Source organism: Mytilus trossulus, chromosome 2 (genome assembly GCF_036588685.1).
Source record: "Mytilus trossulus isolate FHL-02 chromosome 2, PNRI_Mtr1.1.1.hap1, whole genome shotgun sequence".
Taxonomy (NCBI): domain Eukaryota; kingdom Metazoa; phylum Mollusca; class Bivalvia; order Mytilida; family Mytilidae; genus Mytilus; species Mytilus trossulus.
In genome coordinates this window covers 34,731,655-34,756,613 of record NC_086374.1, presented here as the reverse complement: position 1 = coordinate 34,756,613, position 24,959 = coordinate 34,731,655, and the positions used below count along the sequence as shown (strand labels likewise).

Here is a 24,959-nt window from a genome sequence, read left to right as displayed (position 1 = left end):
ATGAAATATTTGCCACTGGACGTTTTCGTTTCAAAAGCTACATGTAACTATAATAACCACTATTAACATTCAATAAAATAGTCCACCGGTCGTCAGATTAAATTAAGTTTTTAATTAGACTTTGTTTGATTTTTTCATCATTTTTTTCTTTTTTTATCTAACGTCCGCTATATTATGATCCAACGGATTTTAATTTTCGGTGTTTGTAATTTACGCCTTCTTCGGATATATTAACAATACAAACAAAATAATTTGACTTCGAGTAGCGACCTATACGTCATAAGACAACCTACACGAAATATTAGACATTCTTATTGATGTACAGGTTAAACAAATCTGAAATCAATAAACCTATATGATTCTATTATCACTTCAAAAACTATGGGAAACGTAAATGGAATCAGTATTTTGTGACGTCATGTGATGTATTATGAATATTCATAGCGCACCTGCCATTTTGAATAGAAAAGCAGAAAGGTTCGGAGTTCGGAATACAAACAGAGATGTCATCGTATTATTTAACATACTAACATGGATTAATTTCATTCTAACTCTTTACTAATATTTATCATAGCATGGGGATATTATAGGCGGCTGATAAACTATGCCGTCGGTGCTTTTTTGTTCTATTTTCCTCGTGGTGGCGGTTGGTCGAGGTTGTTGTTTTGGTGCCCCTCTAGAAAATCCGTTTCCTTTGGGAACGGTTGGTAAGTAATATGAATAATTTAACCCAAAACAACCCATCATCTGCATGTGCAATGTCTTATTTAATCATATCATTTCATTATCATTGAAAATATCAGAAATATGTTTGTTTATTTTGATGAAAAAATTAACATAATCTCAATTTTAGCAGACGCCTAATGCCACTTCCGTTTCTTTTCAGCGATGAAATAAACGGTTTTTAAAAGGGAAAATACGACTCCAAGGTTTAGACATCTTGTAATATTTGAAGATGATCAAGCTACTCTGATCTTCCAAATTAATTGAAATGTCGTTATGATCTGATGATAGTGTGGACTGTTGTAAAGAAAAAAGGGGGAGGGATGAAGTAATATTATTTCTTTTGACATGTTGTGTCTAAACTAAAGTAATTTTTCTTTGAGCGATCAAGTGAAAAAACCACTCTGGACACAGGATATCTAAAGTGATTGGGATTGAAGATAATCATGGTGACCATATGCTAGCAAATAATTATTAATTTATACATTGTCAATTGGTCATGCATAAGAGAGGGTGGTAAAGGGGGGCCCTGGACACGTAAACACGTGAAATATGAATCGCAAAAACATTGCACAGAACATAAAATCGGTAAAAAAGAAGCACGCGAAATAAAATCGTAAATAGTTATCGTCCTCTAAATTAAGTCTGCCTCAACCTAATGTTGTCAAACTTGTGAACAATATTTATTTCCTTCAAACACAGATCAATCTAAAGTTTGGGTGGTGTCATCTTCACACAGTTTTCAAGTTACATGTACTATCTCTTTTTATATGGTAAATTGGCGAATTTGCTGTATATTTACCATCAGGAACATCTTTGTCCCATGGATACTTTCTTCTTGCATTTATAATTTTAAGGATAAGGTTTTGTATACAAATAGGTTTGCCTGCTCTGTGGTCGGGTTGTTGTCGCTTTGACACATTCCCAATTTACATTCAGATTCTCAATCTTTTTTTAAAAACTTATCTTTCAAGATTTAATAATTTTGAACAATAAACATGATAAAAGCAAAAACAAATATTTGAAATATTTGAAAAATCCGATAAAAACACAGAAAGGATGGTAGTGTTGGTATGGTGTTCACAAATACTTCTTTTTTGCTCTTGATAGTACAAATATGATTTTATAAAATATGGAAAGATAAACAGTTTCTTGTTAAAGTACATGTAGTTCAGATGGGTCAATATTTGCAATTGTTTCTACATACTAAGGCAGTAATGGTAACATTTTCATATGTAGCTCAGTCCATATCTTTAACTTAGATATGTATGATGGATCGTTTCGAAACTTAGACATTTTCACATATGTGGTTAAATTTCAGGGTAAGAAGTGAGATTACTTTTTCTGTAAATTAGCATACCCCAAAAATCCTTTCTTGATTCAACTCCTCATGGTAAAAAAATCTCTTTTTTAACACAATGAGTTCTTTGAAAATTTAATACTTTGAACACAATTAATAACTCGATAGTTTTAACACATTTATTCTATGTTCCTTTACTTTCAAAATCAACACAAATGGTTAAGCTCACTTGTTAACAGAAACATGTCCAATATCACTACAGAGATTTTTTGTTTACACACAACTTTGAGTTCCTCATTTTGAGGCGCATTTAGGTCCCCCAAAAACAATCTATTTCTGTTTGCAGTTACCCGACCATCCCTAGTTTGAGCGCCAACCCTAAGCCATTTTGTTTCCCTTCATAAAGTGAAAAATTAACTGAACTTGTGTCAAAAGTGAAGATAGTGATGGCTGTTACATCCCAATGTTCATAATCGTGAATATGATAGCTGTTTTAAGGAAATTTGCGACTAGTGTGATGAAATAAACATTTTGCTGTCATTTTTTTCCAAATTATATCAAAGGGAAATAATCCAAACATTAAAATTACGGGTTAACTCGGCCCATGATCAACTTCGACCCTGACAAGATGGAACTGCACACTCAAAATCATGTCACCAAAAAAATTGGAAATACCGACCTAACTACCCACATTTTTTTTAAAGCATATAACTTTAAACAGACATGTATTTTTTTTGGCCTTAGGGATATTGACCCAGATAATGCAAATACATATACATGTATACATATTTTATTTATTTTTGATTTTTGTGAGAAAAAAAATAGTTATTCATACTCTAATATTTTTGATGAAATCAAGAGGGAATGCATGATACATTTGTAACACAAGATTTTGCTTAGAGGCCTATCTTTTGTGTTACATGTTTGATTATTAAAGTGCATTGTTCAAACTTGGATCTAAACATGATAAAGGGTACTCTTGAAATAGATATCTATAAATACACTATCATATCAATTATTCAGTTTTTCGTGATGGTTGATAGAGAAAATTTAAAGCTTGAGTGAAGATCAATGTACTGATTCACTTACCCAAAGAGTTATTTTCTTCTCAGTTACATAAAAAAGATGATTTGAATGTCAAAGTGAACATATTATGAGCAGTCAGGATTCTACATTGTCAAAATTATCTCCCATTATTTTTTGAAAATAAGAGCCATTGAAGTAATGACAGTTCCAAATCAGTTTTGTTCAAATATGAAATGAAGGTACATGTAGCTGTTGGTCTTTTTATTAGAGTTCTTATATCAACTCAATTTTCAAACAATTACAGACTGCAAGGAGATTTGTGAAACCCCAAATAGGTTAACATTTGTTGATACTGTATTCATTTTCAAAAGGTCAATGTCTATCATAAAATTGAAAAAATCATTCTCCAATTCTGTAGGATCCAGAACAATTGTAGAACAAATCAGAGGATACATGTATGTCAATTTGTCCTTGTTGAAATTGTTCTTCCATTAAACTGATTATTTTCTACAAGATTTCTACCATATTTCTACTATAACAAATTTGAATTTCTTTTTTTTTAGAAAGGCCCTTCTAGTTTCTAAGTTGTAAGGTGACAATATGTAATATGAGGACTTGAAACAGAACTAGTAACATTAAAATAATGTCCCTTAGCGGCATATTTTTGATTATTTGGACAAAGAGAAATCAATTCAATATACCAATACATGATAGTTTGGTCATTCTAATATTCTCCCATTGTCTCTGGTAAAATAAAGTCAATACATATCATTGTTAAAAATAGAGAAGTGTCAGTCTCAACACTAGATTAAACTCTACAACCTGTTTGTGTTCAGCTTCAGGTTACATTTGTATGTCGACTTTTAGTGCTGTTATTGGCAGCTGTCTCATTGACATTTATATTTATACCCTGGGTTTACTTATTCATATTTTAACTTCCAAGGTCTCTTTCTGGATTGTCAACTTTTGTTTTGAATAATGACAAATGCCATTGATTTATTTTTGGTGATAGAAAACAGAAGGTATTTAGAATAGCCATGCAGTCTCGCAAAATTGAATAACAGCATAATTTACTTCTGTATGGCTGAAGGACAATTCACTACTCTCAGTATTGGAAACGTGTAAAGAACAGTTTAATAATGGAGGACAATTATTGATAAATTCTCATGTAAATAGTATGAATAATAACTGGTCACAATATTGGTATACACCAACATCTGTCTATATACATGATATACAAATGAACAATCTAAATATTTTTAGTAGAAAATCTTTCAATTTTGCCAATTTTTATAATACAGACATTGAATAATTGTCATTATAATTACAAGTTATCAGATGGGTCACTTGTGTCAGCTTTTTTATATTTTTTGAAGCTAAAATGTGGATCTTGATGTTGACCTTATCCGATATTTAGAATTAGTTTTGTTTTCTCATCACAACATGCAAACATATATAGTGGCATGTACTGGGTCGTACCCCTTAGTACATATACAATGTATTTAATATGTCCCTGGATCATGTGGATTGTAGTTTTGTATTCCATACTCAAAGCATTTCCTAACTTTCCAATTCCTGTATATCTTCCTTTCCTGGTATGATGAAATCAGCTGTATTACACCTATGGGATCAGTTGTAAACTGTTACATATGATCATATTATTTATAAAGCTTACTTTTCCACCTTGCTATCTATCCTCTCCATAATTAAGGTTTCCTGCATTTAATTGCTTATCTATATATCATATCCTATCAGTTGGTCATGGCAGTAGTAGGTATTCATATCATCTTCATCATGTTCATGATCATACTAAAACACTAATACATGTACATATGAATTAAAAGTCAAATAAATTTATTGATGTATGTTGAATGTTTTGTTTTATTGTCAAATGAGGAATTCTAATGGACAGAATTGTTCCAGTAAATAAAAGGAATGGATAACGTTAAATCTTAAAAACAAATCAGAACATTGTAATATACACACATACGAATGGCCTAAAATATACTAGATACTATAGCAAACATCAACCAATACAATTTTTTTGTTTAAATGAAATATGAACAGGAAATAATGTAAAACATCACATGACCAAATTCATCACTATTAACACAAGCCAGCATGCAGTAATACACTTAAGTGGAACTAATCATTGAAAAGAGATGTGGGTAACTGTTAGTGAGGCAGCAACCCTCAAACACAACAAAACAGAACAGACATCTAGAGGACAATTTACACTTCCTAAACTATAGAAACATGTTCTTGACATGCTTATCACCTTTATAAGAAGATTTATCTTGTATTAAGTATTTGTTCATGGATATTTAAATTCTTTGTTTGGGAAAAGTTTGCATACATTTCTTTGTAAAATTTGTATTTCATTGAACTTTTAAGTTCTTGGTTCCCATGTATTTAACAAAATCCATAAAAATTGGTATCCAAGAATATTAATGAATCCACAGTATGATACATTGTAATCTGATGTACATGTACAGTAGTTGTCGTTTGTTTATGTAATATATACGTGTTTCTCGTTTCTCGTTTTGTTTATATAGATTAGACCGTTGGTTTTCCCGTTTGAATGGTTTTACACTAGTAATTTTGGGGCCCTTTATAGCTTGTTGTTCGGTGTGAGCCAAGGCTCCGTGTTGAAGGCCGTACTTTAACCTATAACGGTTTACTTTTTAAATTGTTATTTGGATGGAGAGTTGTCTCATTGGCACTCACACCACATCTTCCTATATCTATGTGAATACATGTAAGGACACTGGTATGGATCCTTGTTTTATTTTAATTTGGAAAATCTCATTGAAATGGCCAGGCTTTGCAGTCATAAAACTTTTGAGCACAATTTTTGTACTCAGACTTGGGATCCAACCAATCAACATACTGGGTTTGATCTTTTGAGCATGCAATTTGTACTCCCAGTACATTGTACTGTGAAAAGTTTTATTACTGAGGACCCAGATGAAACTACATGTGCCAATGAAACAACCCTCCACTAGAGACCAAGTGATACAAAAATTTACAACTATTGGTTGCTGTATGGCCTTCAACAATGAGTAAAACCCATACCACATAGGCACTTATTAAAATGGCCCTGAATTGACAATTTTGCAATAATTCAAATAAGAAAACTATTTCATTTATGTGCACAATGATGAATGAAGTCACTTCTCCCTATGATTCTGAAGTAGTGTGAGCCCTGACAAGTATATATAGCACCAAACCACAACCACTGAATAAAAGGCTCCTGACTTAGAATAGGCATGTACAGAATGTTTGGGGACATAAAAAAGAAGATGTGGTATGATTGCCAATGAGACAACTATCCACAAAAGACTAAAATGACACAGACATTAACTATAGCCTAGGTCACCGTACCGCCTTCAACAATGAACAAAGCCCATACCACATAGTCAGCTATAAAAGGCCCTTAGAAGACAATGTAAAACAATTCAAACGAGAAAACTAATGGCCTTATTTATGTAAAAAAAAGACAAAAAAACAATTATGTAACACATAAACAAACGACAACCACTGAATATACAGGCTCCTGACTTGGGACAGGCACATACATGTACATAAATAATGTGGCGGGGTTAAATATGTTAGCGGGATCCCACCCTCCCCTTATCTGGGACAGTGGTATAACAGTACAACATAAGAGAGAACTATAAAAATCAGTTGAAAAAGGCTTAACTCATGAGATGGACAAAAATACAAGTGGACGTGGCCGGGTAACATGCTTGGTAAGAAAAAAAATTGCCATTGTGACCGAGTCTAAATAGAAATAAGGATGCAAGTTATGATTTTGCTTACATCTTGAAATTTTGACAGAAAGAGGAAAACAAGTTGATCAGACTTAGAATTCTTTTCTCTCAGTCTCAGTCAGAAGTTGTTAATCCACACTGGGACAGCTTTCACCTAAATATTATCTAAAAAACACTGAAGATACAGAAAACTTGTGAAAAACATATCCAAAAGAAAAGATAAACATTAAACAGGACATGAATAATTGTCGATATCAATTGGTATAAAATTACCATTGAATAATCAGATTGTATGCTTTCTGTAGGGAGATTCAAGATAATCATGATAATGCTACACAATTATTATTCCCTTTTATTCCAGTTTTGCACAAAAAAATCCAATTGTCAGGTATTGATATGTTGCTTGTTTCATGTCCCCTATTAAGGACCCCTTTCTTTATAATTTTATCCTTAGAGATGAGAAGGGTATAATTTAAATCAAGATTTTTCCATTACATGTATTATTAGTAAATAAATCTCTTGAGATTTATCAATCAAATATATTAGAAATGTTTATCTGTATTCATTTGAAAATTTTATGTTAAATTACAATTACATTTATGGTTATTTGTTATCTTGACTTTGTCAATTTTTAATGAATTAGTGTGGAAATTAAATACATATTATTGAAAATGGGAATTAAGTATTCACCCTTGTCTGTCTGTACGTATGTCCCAAAGTTGGTTTCTGTTCTGTAACTTTAGTTTGCATCAAACAAATGGTATGAAACTTATACACAATATTTATTACCTTAAAACACAGATCAAGTATGACTTTTGGTGGCCTGACCTTGACTGTTCTAGAGTTATGCCCCTTTACAAATGCTGTATTTTTTGTTTCCATTCTCTACCTTAACTTTATCTCATCAAAATGTTATGAAACTTATGTACAATGCTTATTACCAAAACAACACAGATCAAGTTGGAATTTAGTGGCATCACCTAGACTCTTCTAAACTTATGCCCCTTTACAAATGGGAAAAATGCTGAATTATCTGTTTCCATTCCCTTACTTTAGTTTGCTTCAACCAAATGTTATGAAACAATAACAACACTTATTACTACAAAACTCAGTTCAAGTCAAATTTGGGTAGCATCACATTAACTGTTCTTCAAGTATGCCCCTTTGTAACTTTATAAACATGTATGATATGCAAGCAGGGGCATCATCTGTGTCCCTTGGACAAATTCCATATTTATTTTCTATCCATTCTTTGTTTTGTCCATCTGTGTGTTTGAATAAAAAATAGTTTCAAGAACACATCTTGGGAATGACTTTCCTAGTTGGGATGAAACTTTTTGATTTTTGGATAAGTAAGGCCAAAGATTGAGGTCACTGTCAGTCAGGGGTACTACTTATACAAGTGTATTTTATTTACTTGAAGAAGTAAAAAAAAATATACACATATAAGTAAATTTGTAGGATACTTATACAAGTGAATTTTATTTACTTGTATAGGTAAAAAAAAAATGACTGAGTTATGTCCCTTCGGTATTCAGATTTTTTTACTTGTATAGGTAAAAAAATCAACCTTTCTTCTTTTCTTGAATTTTGAATATTTCTTTGCTCTAATAGAATTTGAAATTGTGTACCCTTTGCAGATGACTTTACTAATCATTTAAGTGTAATTTCATGGACAATGAAAGTCCCATTTGTCTGTTATCTTCTTAACACTGCTCATTTACAAGCCCCAAAGGAGCAATTTTTGAAGGCCTTGCGCAAATATACAAGATCTTTGCTCAATCAGTTTCTTTGATGAATTAATGAGATGAAACATTGAACTTTAATGAAAAAATTTGAGCAAAGCTGGGAAAAATCATTAAAGGCATGATTTTACATCTCAAAACTTGAGGATTTTTGTTGGATTGTAAGAAAAACTTACTTATACAAGTAAATTTTTCAGAAAATTAAGGGGAGATTATTCAAACATTATTTATTTACTTATATGTGTATATTTTTTTTCACTTCTTCAAGTAAATGAAATACACTTGTACAAGTAGTACCCCTGACTGACTGTTACTTACAATAGTAAAATATAAGAAAAGTAGAGGTCAAATAGTAATAAGATTTGAGTTTCAGTTTCACTTGCTTAATTGAAATGAAACTTGTACATATGGAAGATATACAACTATTAAAGGAAGGAAAAAGGCTTGATTTTGGTGTCAAAGTCATAGTTGCTGAGTATAGACTTTATTTTGAAAAATAGTTTCTGGATGATAGTTTGTATTTACCTATTTTAACCGGAATAAAACTTTAAAATGAAAGAAGCCTTTTGTGTCTAAAACAGAAAAAATATTCTGAGTTTGATTTTTGGATGGTAACTTGACCTTGTTTGATTTGAATGAAGCTTAAACAGATAGAGGATATCTGGAAAGGGGAGAGGCCTATTTTTGTTGGGGTCAACTGGATTTGGTAAAATTGGCTTCCAGATAGTATCCTACTAGGGAAAATAATACAATAACAAAAATACTGAACTCCAAGGAAGTTCATAATGGAAAGTTCCTTGGCAGATGGCAAAATCAAAAGCTCAAACACATTAAATGAATTGAATATAACTGTCATATTCCTGACTTGGTAAAGGAATTCCTTTTGAAATTTAACTCTTTGAATCATTCGCAAGACAGAAATGACCAATTATGGGCGCCCAATTATGCATGTATATAAATTTGTCCAGCAAAGCATGCTAGTTTATTTTAAAAAAATCTCTGAATAAAAATCAATAATATATATATATACACATGCAACTATGACGCAAGTTAGATGTCACCAAAAAAGAACCCATATTGATTCAGAAAAGGGTGTCAAGGTTTTAATTCAAGAGAGTGGGAGCAAAATCTGGTTTCTCAAGAACTTTTCCTAGTCTTGGAAAAATAATTAACTATTGTTGTCTTGCTTTTTTGCCATGGTGTTGTCAGTAAATTATGACATGAGTTTTGAATGTCATCTTTGTATCTTCCTCTCCATTTTGTTTCACTTCATCCAAAGGGAAAGTGAACTTAATTTTTAATCTGTTGTTTGTCTTTGTCTCTGAACTAATATTATGCCCCCGTGGTAATGGAGGGGGCATTAGGTTTAACCCATGTCATACTGTTACTTCTGTCCCGATGTACATGTACATAAAGACTGTTCTTCCCAAAATTAGTTTCTGTTCTGTTTGCCTCAACCAAATGTTATGAAAGGTATTCACATTGCTAAGTATTACATGTATTGCAAAACACAGATTAAGTAGGAATACTGTTCTAGAGTTGTGGCCCTTTTAAAATGGAAGATTACTGAAATTTTGGTCTCCATTCTCTAACTTTAGATGTGATGAAACTAATTCACAATGCGTATTATGACAAAACACAGATCAAGATTGAATTTTGGAGCTTCAATTTTATGGTTATACATGTATATAGTTATGTCCTTTCTTAAACGGAAAAAAATGATGATTTTTTTATTTCTGTTCTCTAACTTTAGTTTGCCTCAACCAAATATTATGAAACTTTATGCACAATGCTATTTACCAAAAAAACACAGATTAGGTTAAAATTTGGTGTTGTCACTCTTACCGTTCTAGAGTTATCCCCCCTAAATTATGAATAAAAAAATTGCTGAATTTTTTGTTTCCATTCTATAACTTAACTTTGCCTCAACTAAATGTTTTGTATAGACAATGCTTATTACCACAAAACCCATATCAAGTCATCTGTGTCCCATGGCACTTTCCCCATGTATTTTATAACAAAAGTCCTCTTCTCTGATACTATTAGAAAAATTGGCAACAATTATCAGAAGGGCAAGGCCATCTAGTTAAAAATGTGTCCATTGATCTGTTCTGCCAACCAACATTGCTTAGAATAGAACATAGAGGTAAAATTGAAGATTGTTAATTACACTTATAACCACCTAATTTAGGCAAAAGACATTTTTACAAAAGAAATGTTCAGCATGTTATATTTACACGGAACTGTCTCATTATTGGAGTTATTGCCCTTATTTGACATTTTATTTTGTCATTTATGCCTATTTTCTTGAACATTTTCAAAGATGGAGAAGCTTCATCAACATGTAGGAGTAACTGCCTTTGAAAAGGGCTTCTTCTGCAGAGTGGTCTTAATAGTCTAACTACTGTATCACTAGTTAGTAGTTAGTCAAAACTGTGGTTACAAGTCCCACAAGACTCAGGACTCGAATCCTTCATTTAAATTTTATTAAAGACAGTGCTGTGACTAGTCAGTGGAAAACTTGTGTCACTGTGTAATTTTAGTCTCAATAGGTATATATTTGAACCTTACTGTCTTACAGAAGAAAAGAAGGTGTGTTATGAATGGGAATTGGTACAACAACCATTTGAAAGTGCTTTTATATAGATTAATCATTTAATAAACTCTTTATATTTATTGACTCCAACTTTTGTGTACATAGCATCTTTTATCTTACTTCTTCCAAAAGGCTTAAGACCAGGACCATAAATACAGCACAATTTGCACATTTTTTCTATGATAATTTACTGTTTTTTTCTAGATTCATGGTTCACATATGGTTATTAAAACTTGAAATAAGCCTAGGAACACTAAAATTAAAAATGAGAAACTGTCAGATGGAAAGTCAGCTAGCTCCTCAGGCATAGAAATGGAAAAGGCTTAAAAATGCTTATTTCAGCACAAATTGAACATTTTTACTGAATTTCTATCATGTTAAGATGAAAATCCTTTAATTTAATTAAGCTGGACTGATTGATATCGTCAAGTAATTCAGGAAAGTTGCCAAATTACAGAGTCTACATTTATTGAATTCATCTCTTAGGCTGATGACACATGAGTCTTGTAGACAAAAAATGCAAATAAAAAAAATCACACAAACTCAATTCAAAAAATATTTTAACAGTGTAGTTAACTACTTTTGGGACAAATTATATTCAAAATTATAGAAACGTTGATCAGCTCTTACTCAAAATACAGATAATTTATGTTTGGGCAGTCTGTAATTCAGTTTGACAGCCTCAGACATACTGATTTGTATACGCTTTTAATGGGACAGATTTTATAGGGTTATTGCATGAATATTGGGGAATATTGTCCAGAGTAGAATTTTATATTGCACGAGCTTGCAAGTGCAATATATGTTCTACTAGGGACAAATTTTATTATTCCCAAACATTCATGCAATTACCCTTTTATTAGCTCACCTGGCCCATAGGGCCAAGTGAGCTTTTCTCATCACTTGGCGTCCGTCGCCCATCGTCGTCGTCATCCGTCTTTAGCTTTTACAAAAATCTTCTCCTCTGAAACTACTAGGCCAAATTAAACCAAACTTGGCCACAATCATCATTGGGGTATCTAGTTTAAAAAATGTGTCCGGTGACCCGGCCAACTATCCAAGATGGCCGTCATGGCTAAAAATAGAACATAGGGGTAAAATGCAGTTTTTGGCTTATAACTCAAAAACCAAAGCATTTAGAGCAAATCTGACAAGGGGTAAAATTGTTTATCAGGTCAAGGTCTATCTGCCCTAAAATTTTCAGATGTTTCGGACAACCCATTGTTGGGTTGCTGCCCCTGATTTGGTAATTTTAAGGAAATGTGCTGTTTTTGGTTATTATCTTGAATATTATAATAGATAGAGATAAACTGTAAACAGCAATAATGTTCAGCAAAGTAAGATTTACAAATAAGTCACCATGATTAAAATAGTCAATTGACCCTCTAAGGAGTTATTGTCCTTTTTAGTCAACTTTTAACAATTTTCATAAAATTTGTAAATTTTTACTAACATTTTCCACTAAAACTACTGGGCCAAGTTCATTATAGATAGAGATAATTGTTAGCAGCATTAATGTACAGTAAAGTAAGATGTACAAACACATTACCATCACCAAAACACAAAGTTGTCATGAATCCATCTGGGTCCTTTGTTTAATATTCACATAGACCAAGGTGAGCGACACAGTTGTGTAGCAATATAATATTTGAGAGTAAAAATAAGATTTTGTCGCTGAAGTCATGAATTTTGAAAAAAAATGAATATTAGAATTTTTTTTGGTTACTTTCTGTGGGAAATATTATATTTCTATACCATTATATGGTATACCGGTACTGTTGTCCATCTGTTTGTAGTCAACATGTTGGACAATAACTAAAAACAATTTGAACTGTTTATATCTATTGACTTGAGCTATCAATTTTCATAAATTATGAATATTAGTTATTTATATATGTTACTGAGTTATGGGGTTTTATTGATTAAAAAAGGTTGATTTTCCGTTTTATGGAAAATCACTCAAAAATGCTTTCAGCAGTTATGAAGAAACTTTGAAGAATTGTTCATATCTATTGATGTAAGCTCCCTTTTGATTTTTTTTTGGTGACTGGTTCATATCTATTCAGATATAACCTCCCTTTAGTTTTTCTTGATGTGATTTGACAATGAGAAGTCATTGAATTTTATTCTATGAAAAAGCAACAGGCGTATCATGAACTTATGGCACAGCTTTTTATTGACCTTTTCAAACTGGACAAAATTACTACATTCTTCAAAAATTTTAAATGCCCAAAATATCTAATTTCATACCCTACTTACTTTTCATGTCCCATTTATGGGCATTGATTATGTTTTCTGGTCTGCGTCCGTCTGTTTGTTCATCTGTTCCTTCGTCTGTCCCGCTTCAGGTTAAAGTTTTTGGTGGAGGTAGTTTTTGATGAAGTTTAGTACACATGTTCCCTATGATATGATCTTTCTAATTGAAATGCAACAGTAGAGATTTTCTCCCATTTTCACGGTCCACTGAACATAGAAAATGAAAGTGCGAATGGGCATCCGTGTACTGCGGACACATTCGTGTTTATGCTTAAAATATAAAGAAAATAAGTGTGGAAGGTACATGCATATGAAAAAAACTTTGCAAATTATACAGCACTGTCCACACTAGGGATTCTAGTTGTAGACCACAAAAAATTAAAGGATGATAACTGGACCTCCATGCTTATAGTCAATTTCTCATCATTAGCAAAAATGATAAAATACTTTAGATACTTGTAGTTTTACCTTGTTTTGGTTTCAACTTATGTTTGGCTTGTTAACATTTAATTATTGCATGCTATCTAGTTACAAGTTTAAGTCCTGTTTAATAAAGCAGTATTAAACAATTGATAAATACCAAGCTTTATTTCCATAATATATTGTAATATTTGTTATGATTCAGCATCAAACACCCACAACATATAAATGTCAATGCCACTCAATCTCTTGATATTTCTAAAAGAGTTAGAAGGATACATACAATAATTATTTCTATAATGATTATAGTCTTAAGAAGGATGTTTTGGATAAATAGTAAGACATTTTGGGATTAGTTATTTTAAATGTCTGTTATCTCAGATAAATTCATACAAAACTTGTCTGGCCTTCAGATGCTTTGGATTAGGGCTTATGGCAGGAAGAATTTGTAGTAACTGTCTTTTTTGTTAGCTTGTTAGGTTGCTTTATAAATCATTTTTGCTTACAACATTTATAAGTAGAATGAGTAGAAAGGTTTTAGCAGTCTGAAGCTTTTACACTTTGTTGTCAAAAGTGAGATGGAATACTTAATACTGACTTCTAAATCCATACATTGTTCTTTTCACTGAGAAAATTATAAAAAAAATCTAATTTTTGGCTTCTTTACAGACAGAAATCTTAAAAGGTTAACAGTTGAAGTGTAACCTGACACTTTAGAGAGTCTTTATGTAGATTCTTGGTGTAATAGATGACTTTCAATGTCATTGTTCTAGATCTGAAATTAGGCGTCTCATTTTAAGAATGCTGAATCTAGACATACATAATGTAGAATACATACATGGTTTTAAAAGCATTAACTTTGAAAGAGTAAACTTCTATGAATTTCTTACTCTAATTTAATATAGAAATAAATGTTTTATTATTAAACTGGACATCTTGACCCGAACTCTCTCAACTGACAACATTGTACCAGATTCACATTAAGTTCCAATAAAACATATTTTCAAATGAAGGCAATTATGATTGATTTTAAAGGAGTTCCAGTAAAGTATTCCTTTAAGCATAGAATAATGATAGAAAATTACTCTATAACATTTGCAGTATTTATTTCTATTCAAGGAAAATCCTTCTACATCATACAATTAAGACCCATTGCAGTTTTTTGTCCAGTTCCAATAATAATGGTGTCATTGCCCTACAATCTATGGAGTATTGCAAGACAATAGTAATGAATACGGTACTAAACCTGAAAATAGAATGGCAGAATACCCATCAATATGCATTGAAAATTACTGATATTATTGAACAGCAATGTCAGTCCATCAGTTTTCAAATGCGTGTTGTTTTACTTGATTTATGAATTGATTTGGCACTAACATTATCAAGTTTCATTGATATTGTTGTCTGGGCTTTCAACCGTTAGATGGCTGACATGATTGTTTTTTAAATGACCAATTGATTTTTGTGTAGTACAATATATAAATATTACAGAAATAGATCTGTGTAAAAGAACATGTTCATTGAACCAATAGAAAGGTCTTGAAACATGTCATATTGGGACCATTTTTAAATTGTCTAGATATCATCTAAAGGGAGCATGCATTTCAAATGAAATGGAAACTTCTTGCAGCTAAATGCTGATGTGACTATATAACATAACGCCAAACTGATGAATTCGCAGCACAATGACATTTATTGATATACAACATCCGCAAAAAAAATCCACTATAAATGAATAGAAGAGAATCTTGATTATTCTTCTGTTGATTCTACTGATATATATAATATAGGTTTAGAGATTTTTAGTGACTCATAACATGATTGCTTCTTAACTAGTTATGAACTTTGAATATGTTCAGTTTGCTTCTTAACAAGTTACGAACTTTGAATATGTTCAGTTTGCTTCTTAACAAGTTACGAACTTTGAATATGTTCAGTTTGCTTCTTAACAAGTTATGAACTTTGAATATGTTCAGTTTGCTTCTTAACAAGTTACGAACTTTGAATATGTTCAGTTTGCTTCTTAACTAGTTATGAACTTTGAATATGTTCAGTTTGCTTCTTAACAAGTTACGAACTTTGAATATGTTCAGTTTGCTTCTTAACTAGTTATGAACTTTGAATATGTTCAGTTTGCTTCTTAACAAGTTATGAACTTTGAATATGTTCAGTTTGCTTCAAGTGACTTCTTTAATATGTCATGATTTGTATTTATTTGGAATTTTTGTTTCCTTGTAAACTTATTTGAGGTGTCAGTTATGTAGAGCAGTCTAGGATATGCTTTCCCTTCCAAAGCACCTGAGATCACTCCCAAACTTTTAGTAGGTTCATGCTGCTAAGTCACCAGTTTATTATGTTGTGTTTTATGCACTATTGTTTGTCTGTGGGTCTTTCTTTTTTAGCCATAGCGTATTATCAGTTTATTTTTTGGACTTACGAGTTTGAATGTCTCTCTGGTATATTTTGTCCCTCTGGTAACATTTGTCTCTCTGGAATATCTTTTTTCACTCTGGTATCTTTTGTCTCTCTGGTATCTTTTGTCCCTCTGGTATCTATTGTCTCTCTGGTATCTTTTGTCTCTAGTATCTTTTGTCTCTCTGGTATATCTTTTGTCCCTCTGTTATATCTTTTGTCCCTCTGGTATCTATTGTTTCTCTTGTATATCTTTTGTCTCTCTGGATTCTGGTATATCTTTTGTCTCTCTCATATCTTTTGTCCCTCTGGTATCTTTTGTCTCTCTTGTTTCTTTTCTCTCTCTGTTATATCTTTTGTCTCTCTGGTATATCTTTTGTCTCTCTGGTATCTTTTGTCCCTCTGGTATCTTTTGTCTCTCTTGTACCTTTTCTCTGGTATATCTTTTGTTTCTGGTATCTTTTGTCCCTCTAGTATATCTTTTGTCTCTCTGGTATATCTTTTGTCTCTCTGGACAATCTTTTGTCTCTGGTATCTTTTCTTCCTCGTGTATATCTTTTGTCTCTCTGGTATATCTTTTGTCTATGGTAAATCTTTTGTCTCTCTAGTATCTTTTTTCCATCTAGAATATCTTTTGTCTCTCTGGTATATCTTTTGTCTCTCTAGTATATCTTTTATCTTTCTGGTATCTTTTGTCTCTCTAGTATCTTTTGTCCCTCTAGTATATCTTTTGTCTCTCTGGTATATCTTTTGTCTCTCTGGTATATTTTGTCCCTCTTGTATATCTTTTGTCTCTGGTATATCTTTTGTCTCTCTGGTATATCTTTTGCCTCTCCGGTATAACTTTTGTCTCTCTGGTATATCTGTCTCTCTGGTATCTTTTGTCTCTCTGGTATATCTTTTGTCTCTTTTGTATATCTTTTGTCTCTCTGGTATCTTTTGTCCCTCTAGTATATCTTTTGTCCCTCTGGTATATCTTTTGTTTCTCTGGTATATCTTTTGTCTCTCTGGTATATCTTTTGTCTCTCTGGTATACCTTTTGTCTCTCTGGTATCTTTTGTCTCTCTTTAAGAGTTGAGAGCCTTCCTTTGGTTCTATTTTCTTTCTTTTTTTGTAAGTTCCTTTATATCTACAGATTGAAATCTATGAAAGTGGGAGAGTTCACATGTCCAAAAAACTAAGTATTGAATGACGTCTCTTTTTCATGTGCCTGTCCCTGGCAGTAGTTTGACATCATATGTTAATTTCTTTGATATTTTGAGAATTCTTGGTTAATGGCAAATCTTTAAATGAGTTTGGTGAAATTTATTCACTACGGTTACAGTCTGGACAATTTACAGCAATTTTATTATGTAAATTACCTGTCTATCTTTCAATTCTGTAACTTGCTGGTATCTTGGTTTCTCGGTTAGTTTTGTTATTGGTTGTTGTCTCATTGAAGTTTACCCAGTGTTTACTTAGAATTCAAACATAGTGTTTTGAAGTGTGTTAAATAAAGCCAGTAATAATGTAATAAATTTGCTATTTAGTTTCGGGATGAGTTTTAGGGATTGAAACATTATGTCACTAATAAAATTTGTCTATACTTCAGAAAAGTAAATTTACAGAAGAATTTCATATAAAGCCTACATAATTTCTATTTGTATACTAGTCATGCTAGTAAGGAAAGGACAGTTCTGTAATACTCAACAACACATGGCTATTGAAGGACAATTTAATAACTTAAGTAAGAAATCAATGGAAGTGTCATGAAAGTCTTGTCAATGTTTCTATAGGGAGGTGATGTTACTTTTAACTTTCCGAATCCAATCTTCTACGTGATTAACTGTAAAAGTAACCAATAAAACTCCGCCATTGACATATGAAGGAATAGTACAGTTTATACTAATTGGACAATTAATGAAATTGTCTTCAATAAGAGAGGAAAGAGAAATCTTCCCAACTTAATGCAAAGAGCATTTTTCTTGTTAGACACACTTTCGTTAAAACTAAATGCATAACATAGAAAATTTGAAGAGATAATTTGTTAAGATAAGGATGAAGATCTATCAAAAAAGACTAAGTGTCTTAGGTGGGACTTTATTGATGTGGTTATGTTTTATCATGTTCACACTTTACATTGTGAAGGATTGGTCAGAGTTTATTTATTATTCATAAAGATTTTGTAATATTAGATACCTTCTCACTGCTGTACAGGACCCTGGTCAATCTTTATATACATTCTGTAGATTATGTTGTCTTTTCCTCACAATTCAGACCATGGTGCTAAATTTCAATAAATTAGTACGTGCAAATCCCTCTTTAACATGTTTAAAGATGTTGAAGCGGCACTCAAAATATTTGAGAAAAACTAATATATAATAAAAACAATATGTGTTAAAGAGACAACAACCCAACTAAAGAGCAAAAAGCAAAAAAATAAAATAAAATCAAGGCCACCAATTGGTCTCCAATGCAGTGAGGAAATCCAGCACCTAGAGAATGTAATGTATAGCCAGTCCTAAAACACTGTTTGACAATAAGATATGTTCCTATTTAAGTTTGATATTTAGAAGCCTCATGATGGATGACCTGATGCTATTATGTATAAATACATGTATCTGTTGCAATATTTCTTCATGCTTCATAGATTGCTTGATATATTGTTGCTTTATTTAAATTGACTTCTTTAAGTTATAAATATTTTTAAAATTTCTCTTTTCATGAAATTTTATTTGGTACCATAGGTTTTATTTGAACCAATTTAATTGAAAGTGAATCTACTAAGCTTCCTCTGTTAGAATTGTTTGAATCTTGAATTGATTGCATTTGACCCTGTGTCATGTATGTAATAAAAGTGTAATATGAATTATGTTATGAATGCTGAACATAAACTTCCATTAGATTTTTATAATTTTCCTTAAAATTGAAGTTATGCAATGAAAATATTGCACATGTTACAGAGAATTAACTTGAACTACACTTTGTGAAATCAAATCCCATTAAATTTCCGAAACATCAAGTTTGATATTTAGTTTTTATGATCTGGAAAAAATGTTTTGTTATACATATTGCATGGCTATATTATTTCTGTTTACTTTGACAGAAGCATGAATCATGAAATTTTGATAATTTGTAACTATTGGCAGATTGCTGATCCAGGGTTTAAAAAAAGTGGTGACCCCCTGTTCAGTCAAAGTTTATAGTAAAAAGTCTTTAAATTAATCATATTTGAATCACCATTTAAGGCCTGTTCTCTCCCTAAATCTGCCTCTGGTGGCATTTTAATACCAGAATTTAGATTTTCACAGATTATGCTTTTACAATTTCAAAGTTGTGAAAGGTTGCTTTTTAATTAACTTTTTTTTCTAATTGATGAAATATCACATAACTTTCAATAGATATAGGAAGATGTGGTGTGAGTGCCAATGAGGCAACTCTCCATCCAAATAACAATTTAAAAAGTAAACCATTATAGGTTAAAGTACGGCCTTCAACATGGAGCCTTGGCTCACACCGAACAACAAGCTATAAAGGGCCCCAAAATTACTAGTGTAAAACCATTCAAACGGGAAAACCAACGGTCTAATATATATAAACAAAACGAGAAACGAGAAACATGTATATATTACATAAACAAACGACAACTACTGTACATCAGATTCCTGACTTAGGACAGGTGCAAACATTTGCAGCGGGATTAAACGTTTTAATGGATCCAAACCTTCTCCCTTTTTCTGAAACAATAGCATAACATCACAACATAGAAAAACATACGATAAAATATCAATTGGCAGACTTAACTCAATCAAAACAACGTATGATTACACAATGAACGAATAAATTTGTTCTGCGATATCTGAATACAAATGCACAGTTTATAAAATATTAGAGACAAACATTCATGACCAAAAAGCTAACAAACAAATTCAAACACACTGAGAAATATTTAACCAATCAATGTTCACTTTAGAAAAAAAACGTTTTTTTTATAATCTTGAAGTTTATACAAAAGTTGTAAGAATAAGTGAAAATTTGAAGATATTACAAATAATCAAAGCTGGTGTACAGACAAGATCCATATAAATAAAAAATAACAAAAAAGCATTATAAACAGTATCAACAGTATATATCAACCATGCATGTGATATATTCATGATATAAGGACTAAAAAAGGTAATTTTACAGTTGTTTGGAAGAGCTACCAGGCCATTACAGTTCATGATGTTTATCAGTTTTCCAGTTGTACGAATATTGCTGGTTCAATATTATACTATTTGATAAACTTGTAAATTACCTTAAAGAACTGTAGAACCCTAATTAGATTGTTAAATGAAGAATGGGGACTTAGATTTCTATTAAGTTACTTATTGATTGTAGTTTTACTAATCACCTTGTTGATATAATGAGATTTACGTAAACAGTGTTTTGTGTGATATTGCTTAATTTGACTGTCACTGTCTTACAATAGAATCCTCATTGTAATTAGGAAATTCAATTTCATCAAGATTTTTACACAGATTTCTATTTTCACTTTTTCAGCATATCAAAATTGGTTAATATATATTGAAAAGTGTTCACATTTACATGCAGATTCTGTTAATTGAATGCAAATAAGCATTTTTTTTTTCTTCAAAGTGATGAAATTAATTAATTAAACAGTTTGCTCTTAAATAACCTCAAACATACAATCATGTGTATAACATAACAATTACATGTATTCAGTTTAATTCATTTTAAGTAGAAATGAGGACTTAATGTTTTATTCAACTGGCTTTGTCAATATTGAGCCTAGCCCCTGTTTTCTGTGTCAATCAGTGAAATTTTAAACAAATAGAACAATTAATTATAATTAACAGAAATGTATCAGAAAGAACTACAGACCTGTAGCAAAAGATACTTGATTTATTTATCAGGGGCGGATCCAGACATTTTAAAAAGGGTGTGTGTGTCCCAACCCAGAGTAAAGGGAGGTTCCAGCTACATGCTCCCATTTAAATGCATTGATCGGCCAAAATATAAGGGCGGTTTCAACCTCCAGAAATCCTCCCTGGATCCGCCAATGTTTATACTGTTGTCTAATCTTGTCTTGACTAAGTTGAAATAAGACTTAGCCTAGGTGAACTGTTTCCATCTTAATTTTAAAAGTTAGAAAATTTAACATTATAATTAATTTGAATCTCCATGATCAGCTGTTTACTTTTTGTTCTATTTAATTTGAGAAGCTCTTCAGTGCTAGTGATAAGCATCACTGAATTAGAGACAGTTAAAACTGTTGAAATATCCATCTGATGCAGTAAAATTATTGCTGTTATTAATATTATAAAAAATTGCAATTTAACAAAATATTTGATTTTAAGTAAGAAAGGATAATTTGATTACGTCCTAGTTTATAATAATAAAAGTGGGTTTGGGATGAAAGTGGAGTTTACAAGTCTGTGTCTGCATGTCCATCCGTTAGTTTGCTCTGTCATGTTAAAATTAGGGTTTTTGCCCAAATTTTAAGTTGCGTTTGGAAACTAAAATTGTGAGTGGGGCATGGTGTTATACACTTATGCTTTATCATTATATAAATTTTCTTACAAAAAAGAGGCAATAGATAGGTACAAAAGGCTCATTCAAAGTCGAAAAATAAACTGTAATAAAAAAGACCAAAAGACAAACAACAGTACACAAACACAATATAGAAAACTAGACTGAGCAACACCAACCCCAACCAAAAGTCAGGGGTGATCTAATGTGCTCTGGAAAGGTAAGAATATCCTGCTCCACATGACTGACACCCATCATGTTGCTCTGCACTGGTTGAGCAACTGGGTGATACATTTGTAAGTCTAACTATGTAAGTCATATTTTGGGAATAGGGGATGAAATTGTGGTTACAATTGACACATATATATATATATATATATATATATCACAGTAGCATGGGTTCGAATCCCGGCGAGGGAAGAACCAATAATTTGCGAAAGCAAATTTACAGATCTAACATTGTTGGGTTGATGTTTAGACGAGTTGTATATATACATTATGTACACAGCCATGTATCACCATCATTGATGGCGATCCGATGGATACATCTGTTGTAGGGTTGTCACTGACTCAGACGTACTTATATATATATATAATATATATAACTCGTCTAAACATCAACCCAACAATGTTAGATCTGTAAATTTGCTTTCGCAAATTTTTGGTTCTTCCCTCGCCGGGATTCGAACCCATGCTACTGTGATATCGTGACACCGAATCGCCTGCACTGCAGCCTTCCCGCTAGACCACACGACCACCTGGGCTCTCAAAAAAAGAGCTTTCGGTGGCCATATGTTACCTTTCCACGTCAGTTTTTAATCTAGCGGCGTACTACAGTACATGATATATATCATAGGTTTGAACGTAGTTTTCAATTTAGACTCGTTTATATATATATATAGTTTTCAATTTAGACTCGTTTATATATATAAACGAGTCTAAATTGAAAACTACGTTCAAACGTATGATTGCGTTGGATAAAAACCGCAATTTTTATACGTGTGCATGTCAAACAAATTTCGTTGTAGAAAGATCTAAAAACAGCACAAACAACATTTTCCAAAAGACCAAAAACGTGAAAAAGTATATTTAAACAAAACGCATTTGACTAACAGGTCGAACAACTGATGTTCTTTAACCCTGCTGACTGCCATTGACGATTGCCAAATAAAATTATCACAAGATGTAACAAAATGGATCTGAATATAAATTTGATACGTCACAGAAAATTTTTTTTTGTTAACTAGTGGCTACGATGTTGTGCCACAAACATTTGGTGTCAATATTTCTTTAGTACACCAGATCTAGATTTCGACAATATATGTCTCTTCAGTGATGTTAGGGATCAAAACGGTATTTGGAAGGCCATATAATTTACTCTCAATTTAAGATTGACTTTTGAATTTTAAGAGACAATATTGGATGAACGGATCATATAAACCGGAGGGAAAATATGATACATGCCCAAACAAAAAATATAAACGAGTCTAAATTGAAAACTACGTTCAAACCTATGATTGCGTTGGATAAAAACTGCAATTTTTATACGTGTGCATGTCAAACAAATTTCGTTGTAGAAGGATCTAAAAACAGCACTGTTTTGGACGTATCGATAAAAGTAAACACAAAAGCGTCTTCAATGTTTTGTATGCTTTACTAGTCTATAATATACAAGAGAGACGTAGGCAAGTGAACACGTTGCGGGCCTATTGTTACGTAAATGGCGGTAAAACGTTAAACAAATAAAAGAGTATAAAATAACTATAACTAATTCACAACATTCTGGGGGCCGCAAAATGCAATTACTGTTCATGTATTGTTCATATAAAAGGGTATCGAAAAAACACTTCTAACAATTAAAGTTCATATTTCCTCAAGTTATACGGTCGCTTACTTTTACATATATTCACGAATTTAAACACGTAGCATGTAACTCGTAGTAACTTCTTTAATGACGAGAATCTCGATAGATCAATTATTTTCGAAATTCCATTTAATTCACACGGTTTTGTCTTTTCGCTGTCATCTGTTGTCGTTAACAAAAGAGTCTCTTGTTTAACTTGTGGGGTCCATGTAGGCCAACTGTTCTCATCCGATATCCACGGCGGTCCTTGCATCCACAAAGTCGATTCTTTGAATTGTGTTGATGATATTCCTCTAGTTTGAAGGTCGGCTGGATTTGAGTCTGTTGGTACGTATTTCCAGTCGTAATTTTGTGTCGATTCTTTAATTTCTATCACACGATTCTGAACAAATCTTCCAAATGATTTTATAGACGAAATCCAGTGCAGAACGATCTGACTGTCACTCCATAGTACTGTGCGTTGTGGTTTTAGTGTTTTCGTGAGGTTTGTAGCCATTCGAGCTCCTATTACTGCAGTCATCAATTCTAGCTTTGGTAATGTCATTTTGGCGAGCGGAGCGATCCGTTTTTTTGCAATTACGAGAGAAGAAGTGTTTCCTTTACACAAGTAGGCACTGGCTCCATAAGCGCGTTGGCTGGCATCAACAAAGACATGTAATGTGATTTTCTCGTTACTTTCGTTCTCATTTTGATCGTTGAAATAATGTCGTGCGATTTTCGTATTAACTGTTACATCTCGGATGTCATCTAAAATTTCATACCATGATTTAACTATGTTGCTAGGCAACACCTGGTCCCAATCGTATCCTTCTTTCCATAATGTTTGTACCAGTAGCTTAGCTCTTACGGTCACTGGTCCAAGAATTCCGAATGGGTCGTAAATTGACGATGATTTACTCAATATTTCTCTCTTTGTCGCTTGTGAATTATCAATATCTATACAATCTTCATTTAATTTCGCAAATGTCAATATGTCTGACTTCGCATCCCAACGCATCCCAAGAATTTTCGTCTCGCTATCCGTATCAAGTACGTTTGCCTTTATGTAGCTTCGTTGCTAAGTTGCTTGCTATTTGACTTCCATGTTCTCAAATTAAATCCTGCATTTGTCATGAGTTCTCTAGATTCTTCAAAGAAATTTAAGGCGGTTTCTTCCGTATTAACACTTGTAAGTACGTTGTCTACATACAAATCTTGCTTGAGTATCTCAGCTGTAGCACTTGTAACCGTTGACAAATGTTTCAATAATGTAGCGTTAAGAATAAATGGCGAACATGTCGCTCCGAATAAAATTACCTTGAATCTGTAAGTCTCAAGTTCACTCTTGGGGTTG

At 32.3% G+C, this 24,959-nt stretch overlaps 1 protein-coding gene across 2 annotated transcripts in view; it reads left to right on the top strand.

The window, feature by feature from the left end:
* The first annotated feature begins 452 nt into the window (after positions 1-452).
* Positions 453-24,959, top strand: part of LOC134707074 (receptor-type tyrosine-protein phosphatase N2-like) — a 126,115-nt gene continuing 101,608 nt past the window's right edge. For both annotated transcript variants that reach the window (XM_063566563.1, XM_063566562.1), the window contains exon 1: positions 453-707. In XM_063566563.1, coding sequence (XP_063422633.1) covers positions 605-707 — 103 coding nt within the window. In that variant the 5' untranslated portion in view covers positions 453-604. The remainder of the gene's footprint in view (positions 708-24,959) is intronic.